Raw genomic sequence first — 13,975 nt, 5'->3', positions numbered from 1 at the left:
TATTTTCTCCTTGTAAAAAACAAGGAAACTGAAAGCTAAGCTAGAGAAGAGAAGCCAGTAGTTTTTTTTTTCCTTTTAAAAAAAGATTGTGCACGTAGCAGAATTTTTTTTTTTTTTTTTGTATTTTCGTTTCATGCATAAAAAATATCACCAGAATCGATCAATCACGCAATAATTAAAAACTCACATATGAATATTGCGCAAATGAATATAAAACAATAGTACAATAATGAATAACGCGCAAATAAACAATGCACCAATCGCACAATAATAAAAAATACGCAAATGGAGTACGAATAAAACGCACAATGATGATAAACGTATAATTGAATGCTAAATCAATCTCACAGTTAAGAATAACAGACCATTAAGAAATTAATCAATCTCCCAATGATAAGAAATTGCCAATAATTAATGAGAAAATACCAAGAAATTGTTATTGCAATTACTAACGGTAAGGGACAAAAGGCATATGAATAACATCCATATGACGATTATGAATAAAAAAAGTTTCAGCTATAATTTTTTTTAAAACGTATCTGTAATCACAGTCTCTCGTATAACTAACTGTATGTTCGACCATATTTCTTTCTTTTCGTCTCAGGTGCCATCAAAATTACTGCAGTGAATGCTTAGCGAATTCTTTCTTGATAACAATCATCCAAAAGAACAAAAAACAGCTGAAAAAAACTAACCACCTTTCCAATCCTATGCTATGCTTTTTTTCCCTTCTGAATAGGAAAAAAATGTTGGCATCAAGAAACTGTTGTATTTTTAGTAAACGAGCTTCAAAACAAAGCCGCAAAAATGACGTCATTTCGATTTTTTTTTATTTAACCGGGAGTTATTTATTTTTAGCCAAGAATGATACTTCGTTTGAAATCTAAACTTATTGTTCCCCTTTTTCACACCAAACAAAAGAAAGTATAAACAAAATACTGACTTTTTCAGCAGGATTGGCGTCATTTTAAACTATTAATGTGTATTTAATATAACATTAGAGCCTTCAAAATTTGCCGTTTAAAAAAGATGAAAGCTATGTTACATAATCTTTTGACATCAGCTCTATTTTATCTAACCAGGAACTGATATTCAGGACCAGGTCTAGAGCCAGTATCAGGATACTAAATACATGTTTGAAAGCCAAGACGGTTTAGGAGAAAAGGTCATTGCTTATGAATGATAGGACTCTGCTTCGAATCACAGAGCTGACTGTTCGATTTGTGTGCAGCTCTTCCCAATCGCAATGCTTGACGCAAAACATTAGCAGTTGTCTATGGCTAATGCGTCAGAGTACCCTTGCCGTCAGACTAACCATAGAAACACTTTCTCTCCATCACAAAACTCAAATGTGGATTGTTTCAATCAAAAAGTTCGTTCACAAAGCAAGTTAGTGCCAATGCTTAGCTCAAGATCTACATTTTCTTCAGGGCGCAGTTCAAACTTACTCGTTACGAAATTAAGTAATGATAATTCCAAATCCCATATGGATTGGCAACCCAATGCTAATTATAAATATATATATATACCAATGCTATAAATAATCGAATTATGGTAGAGAAGTGAAGAACGTTTTCCAGAAGATAAAAACATTTGAGGTACTAAAAAAGTAATAAATACTTAAAGGGTAAATACCATTATAAATTAAACAATATTTATATGAATGATTCTCACCAAATGAGACAATTGACAGTATTTGCCACAAAAATCTAATATTATATTATAAATCAATATTATATTATAAAACCGTGAATTTTTGTAAATTAATTTTAATACCATTTTTATTCGCTCTTTAGAATGACTTTTAACAATTACATGCATTTAAAAAACGATAGTTGAGTTTCAAAATGTCCTTTTCCTGGCACGTCACAAACAATATTTGTAATAAATAGATAAATAGCTGCCTTAAAACTCTGTTTACATTTTTCTCTATCTAGTTTTTTACACCTTAACCGGTAAGAGCAGATTTAGAGTGCGTGCACATGAAGAGATTTCCAAAATGTTTAGTCAAAAGCTAAGTGAAATCGAACAGAAAAAATCCGGTTACTGTCATACCTCAGATTTTCATGAAAATATTTTTATCGAAAAGTTCTTGATTAAAAACGGTAAAATTATTTTTTTTCAGAATATTTGAACCAAAACCACGATTAGGGGGCTATTTTGAAATTTTGACACTGTTTGAGAAAGTGGAGTAACTGTAGATGGTAACTCGTATGTTAAAAATGCCTCTATCATTTTTTTAAGTACAATTTTTTTTTGGTAACAATATTAAAAAAAGGTAAAAAATTTGAAATTAATCTTTTAAAATGCCAAAAATATTTATGTAATTACTTAACAAAAATACATTGAAATAATTTTTATATATAGAAAACCACGAAAACCTTCCACGGTTAGCCTGTCGGCAGGGGGACTCCAACCCATGATCCATCTACCACTGAGGATGGATATTTTAAGCCAGCACTATGGTCGATGCGAGCTGAATGCGGAATTCGTAAGAGGGTGTGTGTTTTTTTTGGAGGGGGCATTAAATAAATGAAAGTAAACCAATGGTACTCTCAAAAACACACCACCTAAAAGGCAATGTTCTTTTTATTTCCCAACATATGAAATGGGACAATTTCTCATTACCACCTCTAACGGTACTGGACATAACGTTAATTTATTATTTAAAAAAATTAAATTTAATGTGTACGTACTAAACAATTTCATTATTTATGTAATGAATGAATAAGTAAATACAGCAGTGAAATTCAGTACTAAAATAATAAATGCATTTACTTAGCTGTGTTGATTTTATACTGTCAGTTGTTTCAAGTTTCACCACCTCCGTTATCATTCTAGAATTTCGGAGCAAAGTTTCATCTGTATTTAACCAATCAATAGCTATTCTGAAAGCTAAATCAGATTCGTCATCATCATCTTCGAATATTCCACCTGAAAAAAATCACTTTTGGAATTAAATGTCCAAAAAGATTCCGAAAGGCTACAAAATTAAATATTTGAGTACTCTCAAGAATAAATGATAAAATGAAAAAAAGTCCAAAAACTATATATTTCAATATTTCAGTTTTATTAAATAAAACTAAGAATTTTTTTTAAGAATTTATTATAAGAATCTATTCAATAAGTAGAATAAAAAAGCAAACACCTTAATATCTGTTGGTCAAAGGCTCGAATTTTTGCGTACTATACTGCTTAAAATTCCAAATCAAATTACGGTAGAAAGCACCGACATCTGTAAACCCATTTTTACATACCATAATATCCATTTTTACTTAATTTTATTCCGTAATTTTTACAGTAATATGTATTTTAATTAAAGTGATACAGTGATTTTATGGTAATTATTACTGTTAAAATTTAATTAGTTCCACAAAAAATACGCGAAAAGTGAACTTTAAGAGACCCAAGCTTTCGACTGTACTCTAGCTTTAACTATTAAAAACTGTACTTTCCAGATCACAGCTATTACCAATATTTTAAGGGTCGAAAATATAAATCCGTTTAAAAAAATTTATTTTTTGTTTGGAAGAAATTTCATACAAATAATATTAATTTCAATAGTTTGCATATTTCATAGTCTCAAAGAAGTATTATTTTTAAATTTTTATCTTTCAGCAAGTTTTAGACCAATTTTTTTCTAATTATGGATTTTATTATCCAAAAGTGCTCAAATTAAATTGTTTGAAAAATTTTTACACTTTGTTTTTCAGTAATTTTTAGACAAATGAATTGTAAAGTAAATAATAAGAAATAGCAAATATTTACAAAAAAATCATTTAGTAATAGAATTATTTTAAGGTAAACAAGCTTTGTTACTGTGTTTAAAAAATGTTTTGATTCGTTTTATTAGTTCCTGAGAATAAAACGTGAAAAGTGGAATTAACTTTAAGAGACCCAAACTTTCCCTCAACTCTTAAAAGAGACCCTAAACTTTTAAAAACTCTACTTTCCAGATCACAACTATTAGCAATATTTTGAGGGTCAAAAATACACATCCGTCTCAAAAATACGATTTTTTTTTTGTTCGAAGGAAATTCGTCTTTGCGTCTGATTTCCTAACTTAAAGAATCATCCGCATTAATTATTAAGAACATTTAAGATTGAACTTCTCAACCATCAATATTGATTACTGAATGGGTAAATTTGATCAGTAGATCAAAAGTTATTAAGGTGTTTGGTTTTTAATGCACTTAACACTATTTTACGGATTTACTCCGTAAATTTTAAAGAAATCTTTAGAAAACGCATAATTAATCTGAAATTAAATAAATTTTATTAATTGAATAATTTTTTCGCACATCCTTACACTCTCAGAAAAATTGGTTTTACGTTGAATTATAATAATGTGTAAATTTTGTGTAAACTAAAAATTTTTGTGTAAGCTAATTTGAATGAGCCTTCAATTCAAATTGAAACACAATATCATTTAAGGAAATCTTAAAGAATGATTTAATTGTTCTATAATATGGAGTTCGATTTCCAATTTGAACAAATTTCGCTTTTTTTTATTAAATAAAAAAACTCCCTAACCACAAAATCAAATAAAAAGATTGAAAAAGCATTTAAAATATAATTAGACAACCTCTAAAGAACGATTTCTGTGAAAGATATTGTTTCTAAGCTAATAAGTGTGAATTTATAGAATAAATTTGTTTCACATAATACAATTTTATTAGCCAAAAGTGGAATTCAACTAAAATCAATCAATGTACTAATGCTTAGAAGCAACATTAGGTTAAGAAAAAAAGTAAAGAAAAAAGTTTTGTTACAAAACATCTAATTATCAAATTTCTTCCTAAGATTTTGTTTATTAAAATAAAAATTTAGAACTCAAAACAAAGAAAATTCTAAATATGCACCAATTATAGAATTACAATCTGAAAACGTTTAAAGCGTTCTCAGTCTTGATCTTTAGCTCGGTTTGCAGAAATGTGGGTGTGTTTTTTACATTATTCCTCATACATTCCTCAAAAAATATACATTAAAAGATTTATAATATTTGGTGGATTTTACTTTTCCACCAAATATAATAAAAATAAACTTTAAACAAATGGGAGCAACTTCAACCAACTATAAAATTGCTCCGCGTATGGAAATATTAAAATCGAATAAAAATAATTAAATTAAAAAAGAAAAAGGTAAAAATAATAATAGTACATTTATAATACATTTTTACATAATACATTTATATTGCATTGCAAAGCTTACATCATGGCAGATCGTGATGTAAGCTTTTTTTTTAATACTTCTAAACATCAATATAATAAATATTTAACAATTTACTGTTTACTTGTCATTTCTACAAAAGTCTAATTTGAGCCGCGATGGCTCAGGGGATAGAGCGTTCACCTTTCAATGAGGCTAACTGGGTTCGAATCCCAGACGATACGAATTCCGCATCCGTCTTGCTCCGACCTCAGTGCTGCCGTGAAATATCCTCAGTGGTAGAAGGATCATGGGTTAGAGTCCCCTTGCTGTCAGGCTAACCGTGGGAGGTTCTCATGGTCTTCCTCTCCATGTAACGCAAATGCGGGTTAGCTCCAGCAAAAAGTCCTCAACGAAAGTAAATTTCTCCCAATACTCGATCCAGGAGTTCCCTTGTCTTCTGGATTGGATTCGAAATTACAAGCCTACGGAGTTGAACATTAGTAGTCGTAAACCCATAAAATTGGGTCGGCTGTGCAACGATGGTTATAAAAAATTTTAAAAAAAAGTCTGATGTGCAACTTGCAAAAATCTGAGATAGTTGTATTGAAATTTCGTTAAAATAATTTAACGTGGAATTTGTTCAACTACAAGGTAAAATTAATTTAAAAAATTATCATGCATAATTTTTATTTATTATTCTTTACACATTAGCCTTTTTTTTAACATTTTATTTTCAGCTTAATCTAAAAATAGCCTCTGACATTTATTCTTTTTTAAGCCATTACGACTTGTTTGAAAGAAAAAAAACTACTCTCTGGGCGTTTTGTAAATTTACGATTTCCCCCAAAAACAACAAACGCGGAACGCTTTTTTCTTTCACCTTTTAACTTAAGCTATATTGAAATGCGTCCGATAAAGAAAAAAATGAAAAATAAATACAAGTGGAGCGTTTTTCCATGGCTTGATCTGTTTATGTTTCAGCACGATTTTCTTCATCAACAGTAAAGAAAAAATGGAAACCCTAAAAGCATTTGGAAAAAAAACTGATCTTTTTATAGTTTTTCTTCTGAGAAACTTTTGAGTAAACATGGTTGAATTAAATTAATGAAATGTTTCGAAGAATAAGAAAATAAGGAAGAAAGGGATTATAACACATTTATCGAACTAATGTAATCTAATAACAATAGAATTTACGTATTGTAAAATTTCGATTTGCTATTTTAGGTAAATGCCCAAAATTAAAGTTAATAAGATAAATGACCCTCGTTGAAGACCAACAAAAATCGAAATTCCATGAATCAACAAAAATCGAATATTGGATATTTTTGTCCAATGCTACCAATAAAATCAATTTAAAATAACCAATATTTAGAATAAACTCATTAACACTAGAAAGACTGAAACTTAGTATATACCTATAGTGCTCAAAAGCAGTCAAAATGACTGGATTGTAAAAGAATAAAAAAAATTTGCTAAAAATTAATTTTTAATATTTTTTATATTATTTACAGTTATATAACAAGTTTTTAGTAAATATTAACACTAAAAAAATTATATGTTGTACAAAATTCTAAGAAATTGTGTCATTATATACATCATTGTTCTTTTAATTGAAATTAAAAGCAATCAAAATGACTTCCTTAGGCAATCAAAGTGTTAAAACTGTTTGCTAAACTGAGGTGGAAAATATGTATTTGATGGAAAATATGTATTTAAAACTGTAGTTTAATCTTAAAAAATACTATACAATATTCATCAAGTTTAATAAGGCGAAAATACTGTTAGCGAAGTGCAAATTGAATTTGAAACACAATTCTGACTTAGTGGTCTTAAAAAAATCTGCAGAATTTTTTACGTCTTATAAAAATTTACAAAATATGTAAAGAAAATATCAAAAGAATATTTTTGCAGATATTATGCAGATTATCATGCCTTCAAAAACTTTGCAGAGTTCTTAACAAAATTTTCTACTGATTATTTTTTACTATTATGAAAATGAAAAAAAAAAATTAACGTTGATTTTTGAATACTGTTGCAGGTCAAAGAGGATTCTTCGTTCTTTGAATTTTCAATGAAACATAAGATATCAAAATAAAGACTTGACTCTTCTTTATTTTCCAGTGATATACGTAATAAAGAAGGTTTTCGAAATGTTTGCTAGAATAAAACAACAATGTCTTTTTAATTTGATTTGTTAATGAAGTTTGTTTGAAATTGTCATGAAAAAAATAAATATTTCGCTTAATACTGAGAGAAAACAAGTATAATCAAACCAATAACAAATAGTTTGATGAAAGTAACTATCTTTAGAAATTACGTAAAAAATATCTATTAATTCTTGATTATTTTATCATTTTGATAAACATTAATTTAAAGATATTGAGCAGCACAGCATTTCTCGAAACATTTTGTACCATACAACCAATAAGTAGCGAAACAAAGGTTACTTTCTTTTTAATTTTCAAGGTTTAAGCAAAACGAAAGATTAAACTAATTTTGAAAAAATTGAAGTAATAATTAAAATCATTTCTGCGAAAAATTTCTGTGTAAATAAATACATTTAAGAGATATGGTTGTGTGCTTAAAAGCTCTATGATATGACGTTAATTATAAATATCAAAACAATTTTTCATGTAAGCAATCTGCGTACAATTTAAAATATGATTTATTATAAAAAAAAAATTTATGGAAAAACATTTCAAACTAATGCTCCTATTTAAAGTATTTTTCTTCTTTTAAACCTATCCTAATTTGATTTGATTGCTAATGCATAATTAAGTGCCAATCGTTAAAAGTAAATGATTGCATTAAAGCAAAATGGAATCTGCATTTATTTTTTTAAAAACATTAATTTTTTTCACATTCAAAAACTTGCACTCATATATTTTTACATCAAAAGATTTCATCAAAAAAATTGCGTTAATGAAATTTTCATGCTGAAAAACTTGCTGTAATATTTTTCACACCTAAACATTTGTGTCAATAAATTTTTGACATTCAGAAACTAGTATTAACTTTTATTCACAAATGTCTAGTATGTTTATACGTTCAAAAACTTGCACAAATTTTTATTTTCATCACAAAATTTCAACATCACAAAAACTTGGGTAGAGGAACTTTTCATGTTTAAAACCGTGAGGTAATATTTTCTACATATAAACAGTGTGAATACCTTTTTGACATTTAAAAACTAATACAAATTTTTATTCATAAATTTCGAACATTAAAAATGTATATTACCATATTACATTAAAAAAAAATTGTGTTGGCATATTTTTTTACGTTTAAAATCTTGCGCTTATATGCATTTTGTTTAACATTTACCAGCTAGTGTTAGCATATTTTTGAATTAATCGATTTTTAATAATGTGAACTAATACAGGCTTTTTTCATATATTTAGGTAAGAAAATTTGGCAACATATCTACAGCTTCAAATTATATGCATGTTCTCGAAGTGTCATGTTACTTACCCACGTGGATACGTGATGGTAAACAGTGCCCAATTCCGAACAGTAAACATGTGACAGCTACGATCCACCAGAATGTCCTCATCATTTTGTTCCGATTCTTGAGATGTTATGATGAATTATTGAAACATGGATGATCGAGGTGTTCTGCTCAGCAGAACATTCCCTCATCTGAGTTTGCAAGGAGCAATGCTTCCATCAAGCTCTGTTGACTTTTGTTTCTTCCTGACGTCATTAGAAGGCGGGAGGTACAGTTGTGAGACATTCACTTCTGCTTCCAAAAAGTTTTTATTTTTGTTCCACCGTCTTTGATGTCGCGTATGAAGAACTGGCGAAACTTACTCACTTCTAATGAGTTATTATTATTTTTTTTAAATTAAAATTGCTATCAATTCTGAGTCATTCTGCGTACTATGCCATTAGATTTCTTTTTACTGAATGCAAACCTTAAGGCTGTTTTACCCTAATATTAAAGCTCAATAAATCTTATAATTCATATTTCCTTTAAGTATTAGCATTACTATTTTTAACGGGAAAATTACTATCAATTCTGAGTCATTTTATTTTTGCTTACTGAATTTGAGGGTTTCTCTAATGTTGAAGCACAATAAATCTTATTATTCACATTTTCTATAGGCCTTACAATTATTATTTTCTAACATGAAAATTTCTATTAATTCTAAATCATTCTGCGCACTTGATTATATTTTTGCTTACTAATATGAGGTTTAAGGCTGTTTTCCCTTACGTTAAAATATAAATAATCTTAAAATTTGCATTTACTATAAGTATTAGGGCTGTCATCTTCTAATGTTATAATATATATATATATATATATATATATATATATATATATATATATATATATATATATATATATATATATATATATATATATATACCGAAGAGCTATTACATTATGACCACCCTGCTAATAGCATGTAGTTTAACCTTCAGCCCTCAAAACAGCTAGCACCCGCCGTGGCATTGATTCCACAAGGTGCTGATAGGTAGTCTGCGGTATCTGGTACCAAGCGCTCACCAACTGGTCCTGCAATTCCCTCACATTGCGAGGGGGTAGCGTGGCAGCACGAATTTGGTTTTCCAAGTAGGACCACAAATGCTCTATTGGATTAAGGTCAGATGAATTTGGGGGCCAAGACATGACTTGAAAGTCACTGGAATGTTCCTCGAACCAATCCATGACGATTCGAACCTTATGACATGGTGCATTATCCTGTTGGTAAACACCATCCCCCGCTGGAAAAACTGTTGCCATGAATGAGCGAACTATGTTCAAGTAGCTTACAGACGTCAGGGATTGTTCTATGAGGATTATGGGTCCTAATGTGCCCCATGAAAACATTGTTCCTGGGCGAGAAACCATGAAAACCTGGGCGAGCCCTTGTTATAGATGGAGGGTGGTCATAATGTAATGGCTCTTTGGTGTCTTTGGTGTTCTTATATATATATATATATATATATATATATATATATATATATATATATATATATATATACATATATATATATATATATATATATATATATATATATATATATATATATATATATATATATATATATATATATATATATATATATATATATATATATATATATATATATATATATATATATATATATATATATATATATATATATATATATATTTATATAGATAGTAAATTGGTCTTTATATGTTTCTGATTTCGTAAAAAACTTATGAATAAATTGAATAATTTCTTACGAAAATTTGTTTTAATTCATTTCATTATGATAATGGTATTTTAAAAAAACAATTTCCATTAATTCTAAAACTATTAAGGCTGTATTACCAAAATGTCAAAGCATAAGCAAGTTAAGCATTGATATAAATTTCAAGGCTGCTTTTCCCCCAAATATATTAAAAAATGAAGAATAAGCTCCGTATTCCCGTTTTCTACAAGAAACATATGAAATTAGTCTTTAAATATTCCACGTCACGTAAAAAGAAATCATTATTGTGATGGGTGACCTACATCTGGAATAACAACTATTTTCTCAGTAATTTCTGCGGAAGTTATATTATACATTTGTTGAAAAAATTATATTGACATACAGTTCGTATTTTATTTGTAGCTTCATCTAGCCTATAAGCTGATAAATTTAATTTACCTTTCAAGCATGCTGAAATTCTAGTTAAAAGTGTGCAGGCTAGCTTCAATTATGAATGCCGCTCTTAAATTTCGAAATATAGGAAAATTATGCATTCACTTTTCTATGAAAAAGATGTATAAACTAGACGGATATATATATATATATATATATATATATATATATATATATATATATATATATATATATATATATATATATATATATATATATATATATATATATATATATATATATAAATATAATATTTATATGCGGCAATATGTCGAAACAAAATAAAAGTTTTTATTAAGTAATCTTTGTATGGAGAGTAAGAAAACAAATAGTCCAAAATCGACATGTTTCTCTCTCAAAAGCAAGAAAAGATCTTTCAAACAAGTTCCGATGAATTTTCAGGTCGCGTGCAAAACAGGGAAATGTTAGAAATTACAAATGGTTCATAAAATTGATCAAGGGTATAATATGATTCTCACAGTGTATAAAAGGGAAAAAATTAAAATGTTTATCCACTTTAAAAAGAATAAACATATTTTCTAGCCAAATTAACATTGTATGTTATAAAACAACTTTTTGTCTTAAGAGGTTAAAATAATTACTAATGTAAAGTAGAAAATAAACGAAAAATAACAAATTATAAAAAAAAAAGAAGACATCGACTAACGCTTTATCTTTCAAAAGTTTGAAAAAGATGTTTTTGATTGTTCGCTGGAAGCGGAGGCTTTCCTATTTCTACTGTAACATTTTTATTTAATCAAATCGTTTCTGAACCTATCATATTCATTTTGTGCTAAACCACTCTGAAAATATGTATGCCAACTTTCCCAAACCAAACAATTTTGATAAATCTGCCCTCTAATTCTTTTTATGAAGTATTCTTACATTTGAAATATTCTCACATTTTAAATATTCTTACATTTGAAGAATTCTTACATTATTCCATTGAATATTCTTACATTTTCTTACAAACCCGTCAACCCACCACAACGCCTAGACATTTTTCTTGGTTTTCCTGCCCAATAGATGTATAGGCCAACTTTCTATAACCGTGCATTTTTGACAATATTCAACTTTTTTTACAAAGTGTTTTTACGCTTAAATTCACTCCTTAATAACTAGTTTTCTTTAACGCCTCGACACCATTCTAGGTTTTCTCAGAACAACAAAATCTCTAGGTAAACAAAAGAAAAAATATCTGGCAGGAAATCAGGAAGCTAGCTATTTCTTCCCTGAGAAATCACATCACATTAAAACTACAATAGCTGGAGCAAAATCCTCAAGTGGTACGATCGTAATGCTTTCAGTGGCAACAGTGGCTCAAGGTTTATTGTGGTAAAGAAAAAAAAATGAAGTCAAATGCCAACTTGTTCCTTTTGCCCCGCCTTTTCCTACCACTGATTTTCTAATTAATGTAGTTCCACTCATATTTGAGAATTTATTTTTAGTTCCTTTCTTAATTTTCGACAGTGCTTACTTAAACTTTCAATTCTGCAAAATTGTTCTATCCGATCAGTAAAGAAGTACTTCAAGCAGACGACTAATTGTCAATATTAGCAGATGTTCATCGATAAGCTTTTGTAATCCCTATTTTTCTGCAAGTTTTTCTTGTGAATAATTTGCAGTAGATGCGTTTGTTTGTTTTACATATTTAAATATATTAAATGGTCTGTTACTTTATCAATAAAATTATTGTTGCTCGTTCTCGATGTTGGTATGATCGTTATAGATCCCTTGACCAGGCACCAATAAAGCAATGTTTCACAGTTCTTCGAATTAAGTTTGCGTTTTTTCTCATTCTATTTATTTTTTCATTTAGGTTGAAAACTTAAACTATGCTTTATTAGATAAAAATCTCGATTTCTCCCACTTTTGAAAAAAAGCAATCGTAAGGGTGAGGCAAACGAGGCATTTGCATAGAGCTCTTTTTTTGAAAGAAAAAAGTTTCAAAGAGTTTTTTAACTAAATACATTTTTTATATTAATATTTGAAAGAATTGTTTTCTATTTTAATTGTATAAATAGATGCAATAACCTAAGTATATCTTCAGATAAATATCTTAGAATTAAAATGTGAGATATGTTTAAAAATTTCACACCATTATTAGGCTAGGCTTCAAAGTCTAAAACTCTTTTTTTAAAACTTCCGCTTTTTGAAATCGAACGATAATTCATATTAAATAATATGGATGCATTATATATGAAAAGAAGATTAATAATAACAATAATAATAGTACGAAAATGTTTAAGCTGTTCATTCTTAAGCAAGAATTTCGAATAAAAAATCATCTTATCGATTTAGATTATGCAAAGATCTAACGCAAAGGTTCCCAACCATTTTTGAATCACCACTCACTTTACAAATTAAAAAAAACTTTCAGTGTCCTAATTAACGGGACCATAATTGATCAATTTTCCTAAAAGATAGAGCAAATTGTTTTGTTTAGTGCGTCACAAACTCTAGAGCAAAAACAATTTTGACATCGATTTTGAAATCATAAATCTCATTCTTTGTATTTAAGACTTACAAAACATTTTTTGTGTTGAAAATTGTCTGCGAAATTGAACTTCTCATAGAAATCATTTAATTTCTTAGGAGAAGTTAACTTTGGACTTACATAAATGATTTTATCTTTTTTTTAAATTTGATTTCCTCTTTAAATAGTATGATTATATATATAGAAGATTCAGTTAGAAAAAAGCTAAATTACCGATTTTGAAATAATCGCCCTTTTTTCGTAGAAAAGTGAAAGACTATACGAATAGCACTCAATTTTTCTTTAAAGCTATATTTTTCATATTTCAAATGCTAAGCCTAAAGATTTTTAAATTGTTAACTGAATGATAAAAAAATTGAAAGCAAGCGATATTTTTTATTACAAATTTGTTTGAAGAAATAATGTGTTTCATGTCTTGTTTTTAATATACTGCCCATTGTCTATATGCGAATATAGAATTTCGTGATTTAACAGTATAAAATAAACAGCTTTCGCTTCGCCAAGTCTTACATTTATTTAAGCTGCTTTTTTCATGTCATATAATTCAGTTGACGTTTGGCTTAAAATTCTGGCAAGAGATGACCCTATTTAATCAAAGTGACTACTATAGTAATAATTATTTTTTTTAACTCTTCCTTGCATGTTCCCATTTTAACAAAGCTTTCCATTTATTAAAATAGCTATTTGCTGTCATATTATACACTTAAC

General features: G+C 28.3%; 1 protein-coding gene across 1 annotated transcript in view; it reads right to left on the bottom strand.

The window, feature by feature from the left end:
* Positions 1–8,841, bottom strand: part of LOC107436152 (glutamate receptor ionotropic, kainate 2) — a 37,861-nt gene extending 29,020 nt beyond the window's left edge. The window contains exons 1-2 of the mRNA XM_043040314.3: positions 8,623–8,841; positions 2,779–2,934 (exon numbers count right to left, since the gene is read on the bottom strand). Coding sequence (XP_042896248.2) covers positions 2,779–2,934; positions 8,623–8,707 — 241 coding nt within the window. The 5' untranslated portion in view covers positions 8,708–8,841. The remainder of the gene's footprint in view (positions 1–2,778; positions 2,935–8,622) is intronic.
* Positions 8,842–13,975: the final 5,134 nt, after the last annotated feature.

Source organism: Parasteatoda tepidariorum, chromosome 8, assembly GCF_982258835.1.
Source record: "Parasteatoda tepidariorum strain Cologne lab strain chromosome 8, Ptep-v5.0, whole genome shotgun sequence".
Taxonomy (NCBI): domain Eukaryota; kingdom Metazoa; phylum Arthropoda; class Arachnida; order Araneae; family Theridiidae; genus Parasteatoda; species Parasteatoda tepidariorum.
This window is presented reverse-complemented; position numbering and strand designations above follow the sequence as displayed.